The sequence below is a fragment of the Embiotoca jacksoni genome, unplaced genomic scaffold (assembly GCF_022577435.1).
Source record: "Embiotoca jacksoni isolate LCO1_2020_lvr unplaced genomic scaffold, fEmbJac1.0.p SCAF_4, whole genome shotgun sequence".
NCBI classification, from domain to species: domain Eukaryota; kingdom Metazoa; phylum Chordata; class Actinopteri; family Embiotocidae; genus Embiotoca; species Embiotoca jacksoni.
In genome coordinates, this window is record NW_027185392.1 from 6579786 (window position 1) to 6587792 (window position 8007).

The following is an 8007-nucleotide window of genomic DNA, read 5'->3' on the forward strand; positions in this document are numbered from 1 at the left end:
GCTAGCTGCATTTCTTAAACCTCTCGAGTAAGCTGCTCGTCTTTGCCACGAGAAATGTTGACGAAATGTTTGTCAACACTTAACTGTTGTGCAGCAGGCTGCGTTAAGTCAACGTAAACGGACTTGTTGGCGTCCATTGTCTGCGACTAAATTCACAACTTGGGGTATGTACATGATATAGATACATACAGATATGAGGATTTTATGCTTTTCTTTCTCATATTTTCAGTGAAAACAAGGCGTTTGTGTTTAATCAGTAGTAGATGAATCGCTACCTGTTTTCATAGCTATGTGTTAATGGTAAAAGGGGTTAAATTATCCGATTCTAGCTTGTGAAATGTAAATATTTTCTTGTTTCCTGCAGTCCTCCATGATAATATATCTTTTGGGTGTAACTGTTGGTCGTGACAGAAAAAAAAAAAAAACACAGGCTGCACCTAACTGGTTTGAAAACACTAGTAAGACCCATATGATGGCATTAATCCTGCAAAGGACAATAATTCACGTTTAAAAAATGGACTCAAACATTGTTCATTTATCAAACAGTTGCCAGTTAAAACAGGCAGAACAAAACAAAAAAAAAGACTTGTAATGCTTATTTTGTGTCTTTGTAAGAATCACATTTAGAGAGCAAAAAGGAAGACAAAAATAACCGCGCAGCCATACTTGCCTCTTGAGGCAGCACCTGCGCAAAAGTTTGTTGTTTATACTTATAACATTTAGTGACAGCCACGCCCGTAATGATCTGCTTCGGTGAATAACTTGCATGTTAACAAAGGAACAACACAGGAGGGGTGGTAGTTTTCAAATTAGGTAATTTATGAGGATGAGTCTGACTTTACACACAATCCAGACATCATATTAAAACTGAGTGGGAAAAAAAAAAAAAAAAGACATCCTGAGGCAACTCAGTGTTTTTTTTTAAGGGACATTTCAGATGCATTCGATGTGATGTTTTACACCAGACACTTGGTAGAAATTATGAATTGGCACATTTGGTTGATCAGTGGGGGTCAAGAGTGTCAAATTAAAGCCTGGGGCACCTGGAGGGAGGAAGTGATAAATGGTAACATTGCTCTGAATTGTCGTGTTTTCGTTAATTAGCACACTATTTTCTAATACCCTCTTCTCCAGCTCTGATTTTAGTTTCTCCTCAGTCACTTTGGTCCCTCTGATCTGTCTAATTCCTCACTGTCTCGTTTGTCCTGGTTTTCTGTGACAAAAACAGTAAGTGATGGAGTTTCCAGAAGATTTTAACCAACTTGAACTTCTTGATACGCACGGACACTTGATCCCTCGAGGAGCCAGCAGTCTGTGGGCTGGAAGCAAGGAAGAGGAGGAGGAGGAGGAGGAAGAGGTGGAGGAGGCAGGCCGCAGTGAGGAGTGGTATCTGGAAAAGCAGGAAGCTCTCAAAGAAAACCCGAAGGAGCTCGTGCTGTGGGCAGCGGAAAACAATCGTGTAAGTGCTGTTTTGTTCAAGCACCTAATTATTTACCACCAAACTTCAGCTGTTTTGCTTCACTGGTGGTCAGCGGGTGTTAATTGAGTTTGAGATCATTCCTCACTTGCTCTCTCTTAGTAGTTTTTTGACTGCACACCAGGCACGTCTATCCAACCAGACACGCCCCTAAGCATACCACTTTTTGAAGCCTAATAAAGAATTAATTATGGAATTATTTTCAGATGGCCATTAATGCCGTCAACGACTGCAAAAAAAATGATCAATTTTGTATTTCATGAGAAGTTGAATGGGCGTCTACGGAGCAAGATTTTCGTGGAGCTTTTTTTAAATATTCAGATGCGAACTGTGGCATCTGTCACTAAATGGGAATTAAAATTATCCATTACTAAAAATCTGATTCTTTTGAAATGCTGAAAAAGATATAAAACGTAAAAACACAGACAAGCTTCAGTCCGGAGAAATGCTGTACGAATTCAGGACCTTCTAACAGTGTCGTCCACAAAGTTGTCTTGTCAGGAAACAAGTTGATCTTACCGGGGTTTTTTTGTTTGTTTTTAAATATGAATCTAATTGTGGAGGCAGATTCACCAGTGAACAAATCTGGGACAATGGAGAGCAACTGTTTTTTGAAAGGTCGGGAGGTCAAGATCAGAGTCGGGTAATTAATTACACAGAAGGTCATGTAATGTTACTAAATCTGAATAAAATTTACACCTTACGTTTGAACTGTAAGAAGCCAGAAATAAACCACTGTAGAAAACAACCCATGTGAATACTGTGTTAACGCAACGTTTAGTTGTGTAAGCAAATGCAAAAATTCCTCTCGAGAGATTTAATGCACCCTAAAACCTTTCAAATGTATCAAAGCTATGAAAAAACAATGTACGCCGTGGTTAATTGGTTAAAAAACGTCATGCAGCTTATGGACTGGCAGGTGCTAGGAAACGTGATTAAAAAGAGTGCCGGTGTCAATTATAACTGTTGTGAACTTGAACTTAATCCTTTGAATATGGCAAGCTGCTGATTTCAGTCTGCTGGGTAGCGCTACTCAGCCTATTATAACAGTTGTGTAAATGCAACATACTAGAAGCACAATATTAAGTGCTTGAATGCCCCTTTAAGTGTTGACCCTTTCCAATTGGACAGAGCAGTAGTAAACAATTTGCTCTGCCTTGCTCATGCTTGAGCGAAGTTTCTTCACTGCAATCCTTCTTTGAGATGATTCTTTTAAAAGTAAGTATTTACGGCTTGCAAGAAGCATTCAAGCTTTAAGCAAAAACGACCTTGTGAGGATAGAGTTTATCTCAATAGAGGAGAATTGTTAGTACGCCAACAGGCAATGATCACACTGAAGTTGCAGCTATAAAAGCTTCTCAAGCAAAAACGTGGAATAAGACGAGTAGTTTTTAACGTTCTGAAGCTCATCATTTCCGTGGTTTTCTTTCAGCTGTCAACAGTCCACAGTTTGTTAACTGCTGATCCTTTGCTGGTGCACTGCTGCGACGAGGATGGTTACACTCCATTGCACCGTGCAGCATACAGCGGCCATTTTGAAGTTGTCTCGGCTCTCCTGGCCAGCGGCGCTAACGTGAACCCTCGTACCGTCGACGGCTGGACGCCCCTTCACAGCGCTTGCCGCTGGAGCCGCGTCGCTGTGGCGAGTTGTCTCTTGCAGCACGGAGCCGAGCTGAACGCCCAGACGAACGGTGGGCTCACGCCACTACACCTCGCCGCTTCCTACACAAGCCCCTCAAAAACAGACTCGGCGCACACCTTAGAGCTCCTCCTCTCTCAGCGCCACCTGAAGCCAGGGCTCCTCAGCAGCAGCGGGGAAACGGCCAGTGAGGTGGCCCGACGTAGTGGCCCACATCACTTTCTGTTTGAGATGGTCGAAGACTGTGTCAATGTGGTACCAATATTATGAACAAAATCACAGCCCTACACAATTTCTCACATTAAAGCGATGACGTTTTTACCATTAGCACAGCGCACACCAGATACATTCGGGCTCCAGGTAACAATTCACGCTGTCATTTTCTCTACCGGTCCTTTTTTGTCATAGTAAAAGTCAGAATGTTGTCAGAAGCATAGACTGCATATAAAAGTGGACGTAGCTTCTGGGTCTGAAAAATTAGGCTGATGCGGAAGTGACCTATACAGCAACGCTGCTGATGGCCACTAGGTTGCCTCCAAAAAGGCTCAGGCTCTACAGACTCGTATTGAACTTCTCATGAAATACAAAGTCAATAAAAAAAAAATTCTACAAGTCATAATTATGTCATTCATTAGTCACTCCAATTTATTAATTTTCTGTTAGGTTTTTTTTTTTTTTTTTTTTTTTACAGTTACGTAACGAGCGTAGTTGTTATAAACTGCCGTAACGTCCACCTGCGTCTCCTCTCTGCTCTGCCGCAGTGTGTCTGAGAGCGACACACAAACCTTCATGAAACACAGAGAGCGAACAGAAGAGCAGCAGCACAGGAATTAACGCGACTTTCGGTGACAGAAAAATGCACGAGCCAGTCTCGCTGAGCTGTAATGAAGCGGGATCATAGGGACGCAGTACATACCATAATATCTTGTTTGGTTCTGGCGGGGCAGGAGGTCCCCGTCGGGCGGGGCCGCCCTCCCCCCAGACAGTGGTAGGAGAAACACGGGATGACGAGTCGCTTTCGGTCTGAAACGAACTTTAATGAAACACAATGTGTGCCGTTAAGCTTTTAAAAAGAACAAGTAAATATGACATGATTGTGGTGTTTTTACAACTTAAGCGGAGAGGACTGTCATGTTTTTTTAACTTCTGCCATATTTCCTGTCTTTGACAAAGTCCTCTGAGCTGCTGGGAGCTTCTCTGCTACTGAAGCCACCTGAGCTTCTTCTGAAGCAGAGAAGTTCTCACCGTTGATTGGCTATTACTCATGAGATGTAACCAATCAAGCATCCCTTGACCTTAAACATCAACTTCCTGTGTCACGGCGAGACATCCAACTTTGCTGCATCGTCACGGCGACGCCCATTGACAAAGTCGAACGAATGTCTCAATATATCATCAACTACATGTTTAGGTGGAACAGAATGAAACAGCTTATTGCATGTTCTTGCTTGAATGTAATGTTTTACATTATGGACTACATGCATAAGTTAGTCATCCATATTATGGATGACTAACTTTACTTTTAGGTTATTAGTTTTGCAGGAACATGCAAATTCCACATGTAACATTCCAAGTGGGAATTGAACCTGGTACCTTCACACTGAGCGACGACAACATTGACAGGTGCACCACTATGCTGGCTTCCATAACTTGAACGGAAGTCATACTTATAGCATGTCGTGCAAAATATGACTTTTTTTTTTTCATATTTTAGCCGACATGCTATAGTACAACTTGTTTGTTTTTTTTAATCATATTTTTGACGACATGTTATAGTATGATATTTTTTCCATATTTTAGACATGCTATAGTATGACTTTTTGGAGTATGACCTTTTTCTGAACTGACATGCCTCAAGTTACTTCTCACTGTGAGGCAACTCAACCAGTACACAATGAAAAAAAAAAAGTCTCTTTTGGACTTTTTTTTTTACCTTTGATTTGAAGCTGTGGCTTACCCTTACAGGGACTCGCCCTCTGTGAACCTCGTGTGTTACCTCGGCGGGTAAACCGTGTGTGTTGTGTTACCTCGGCGGGTAAACCGTGAACCTCGTGTGTTACCTCGGCGGGTAAACCGTGTGTGTTGTGTTACCTCGGCGGGTAAACCGTGAACCTCGTGTGTTACCTCGGCGGGTAAACCGTGTGTGTTGTGTTACCTCGGCGGGTAAACCGTGTGTGTTGCGTTACCTCGGCGGGTAAACCGTGAACAATGCGTGCTGTATTACCTCGGCGGGGCTCGAACCCGTGTCTTCATGAGGTCGTTTCCAGCTGGGAGTCGGGGTCGTTGACCGCAGGACTATCTTCTGTGCCGGAGAGCGAGTCGCGGCAGGAGAAAGTGTACCACGGAGTTCACTCTGAGCTTCCAGAGACTCAGCCGACAGTCTGGTTAACTCAACGGGTAAAAGATTCTACTTCACCAAGGTTACTATCAATGGTTCAGATTCCACCTGTTGATGGTGATTCAACTTTTAGTGAAGTTGAAACATTTGGGGAAATTGAAAAAGTTTTGCATTCACAACACATTACAGGAAGATATTTAGTATCACTGCAGACCCCGTTGAAAACATGTATATCTACTATCCAAAGAATGTCTGCGGCAATTTTGGTCGCATTTGAATGAACATTTGTGGACGGTGGAGGTACAGGTTGCAGTGAGCCAAAGATTTGTCACAATGCTGTCTAACTCCTGGGAAGATTGGTAGTGCAGTGGTTAACACTGCTGCCTCTCAGCCAGACGGTTTGGGGTTCAATTCTGCCCTTTTGTCATGACTTACAAAAAAGAACATTAGTCATTTCTGACTTTGAAAATGCCGGTTATTTTTTTGAACAACATGCCATAGCATGACTTTTGGGTCACTTTTTGTCCACGACGCCACTGGCACACATCGACGAAAACTAATTATTTTGATAACTTTTAATCCCAAACATGTGATCAATCCACAGACCCTAAATTGAAGTCGGTCTGACAAAATTCCTCGGACTAGTTCGACAAAGTACAACGTGTCAAAATGACGACTAAATTCAAAATGGTGGACTTCCTGTCGAGTTGACATAACGGTGCAATGTAGCTTTTTTGTGCGTCTAGGTGCGATACACGTGTCCACCGGATTTCGTGAATTTAGGTAAATATGGCCGCCGGGGCATCTCTTTAGGGGGCGCTCTCGAGCCATTTGGCCGCGCCCATTCGCGACTCCACTAGAATATGAAATTTTTCGGGAGTGCGAGGACCCGTACATCACTGCTTGCAGTTTTAATTAATTAATAGATTTTATCGGCGATTGAACACAAAAAATACCGATAATCGTAAAAATGCTAAATATCGGTCGATCCCTAGTTAAAAGTCAGAAAAATGTTGCCTGATATAATTTTCATCCCGAGGTGACATCAGGAAATGTCTTGTTTCATCCAATCAGCAGTCCAAAACTTAAAAGATATCCAGTTTACTAACATATAATATATTTTTTTCAGTATATATGTTAGTAATTCCAGATTTGTTGCAGCTATACGGTGGGTTAAAGATGTTGCACATAAAACCGACGTGAACTGGAGGCTCGCGTTCATTTGTATGTGAAACGGACCATTGTGCAGGAGAATGTGAAAATGCTCGGAGGTTGGTACCATTTGTGTCATGATTATGTTCCCCGTTCGAGCATCATAATAAATGAATGTGATATCTTTGGATAAATGTATTCTTTGCATTATTGGTCTTCTTGGAAATGAAATGCAACCTTGCTTCTTTCTTCTATCTAAACAATAGACAGTGAGCTCAAACAAGGCTCTCTCAAAGCTGAGAGGTTGTTTCATGTACTAACAAGGACTGTGTGTGCATGCTGTGTCTCTGAAGCAATTCTTTGCTCACTAAGTGGTCTTTTTTAATGCAGGAACTCAAGGAATTAAAGGAGATTGCCCTTCTGGTTGTCATTATGTAGAATCTGTCTTTGATTACGTGTTCGCCTTGGCTTCTACACCTATCTCCCTCAGAGGATTATTTTTGGAGTTTTTCTAAGGCGCAGCAGGCATCACTGTTGTTGTTTTTTTTGTAGAGCCTCACCCGGAGCCATGTCACACATTATTTTTTTCCTCTTCTAGTTCAGCAAGGCACTTAAAGCAGAGGTTGTGAAACATGCCACAGAATCCTTCTCTTAAAGAGAAATTATCTTGAGATGAATGGCACAAAGTTTTTAAGAGGTGTCAAAGCACATGAGGTTAAGTTAATGTTGCTGAGTTCCTCGAGATGTAACCGAATCTGTGTGTGTGTGTGTGTGTGTGTGTGTGTGTGTGTGCGTGTTAAGAGTTGTATAAGTACAACAGTAAATGCTTTATGTCCTGTGAATATGAGATAAATGTCCACCCTTATTGTTAAAGGACCAATGTGTGTGATCTGACACCCCTCACCTCACCCTCCCCTTCCAAGTGCGTAGGAAAGTCTACGGCGGTAGAAACATGGCGTCCTCTGTCGGAAAGGACCAACTCCCTACGTAGATGAAGGGCTTGTTTTAAGGCAATGAAATCTCAGTGACTCCTCGTTTCAGGTGGATTTTACACTAATGAAAACATAATCATGAATATAATATTCAATTCCTGCCACTAGATCCCTCTAAATTCTATTGCCCTCTCAATGCATACAAAATAGTCACTGAATGATGTTGATACTGTGGACAATTGCTGAAAGTTTTTTTTTACTGTACAAGATTCACTGTATAAAATAACAGTAGTGAGCAGGCAGTTCAGGGAGTCTGTTTAACTGCACCCTGCTTCAGAAAACTTGTCTTCAGGGGAAGATTGGAAAATGATTTTGTTATGAGTAGCTTATAACCCAATGTGGATGTACACATCTAGCTGATGATGTCAGCAAGCCTAATGGATGAGAAATGTCTCATTGGTCTTGTTTG

General features: G+C 42.0%; 1 protein-coding gene across 1 annotated transcript; it reads left to right on the plus strand.

The window, feature by feature from the left end:
* Positions 1-7003, plus strand: ankrd49 (ankyrin repeat domain 49). The gene is made up of 3 exons (XM_069166690.1): positions 1-164; positions 1229-1459; positions 2910-7003. The coding sequence occupies exons 2-3, from the start codon at positions 1235-1237 to the stop codon at positions 3384-3386; spliced, it is 702 nt and encodes a 233-aa protein (XP_069022791.1). The 5' UTR covers positions 1-164; positions 1229-1234; the 3' UTR covers positions 3387-7003.
* The last annotated feature ends 1004 nt before the right edge of the window (positions 7004-8007 follow it).

What these genes read in the sequence shown, in the direction of transcription:
- ankrd49 (XM_069166690.1), top strand. Translation starts at nt 1,235, where the DNA reads ATGGAGTTTCCAGAAGATTTTAACCAACTTGAACTTCTTGATACGCAC. An exon ending in GGGCAGCGGAAAACAATCGT is followed by an intron (nt 1,460 to 2,909) that starts GTAAGTGCTGTT and finishes GTTTTCTTTCAG; the next exon opens with CTGTCAACAGTCCACAGTTT.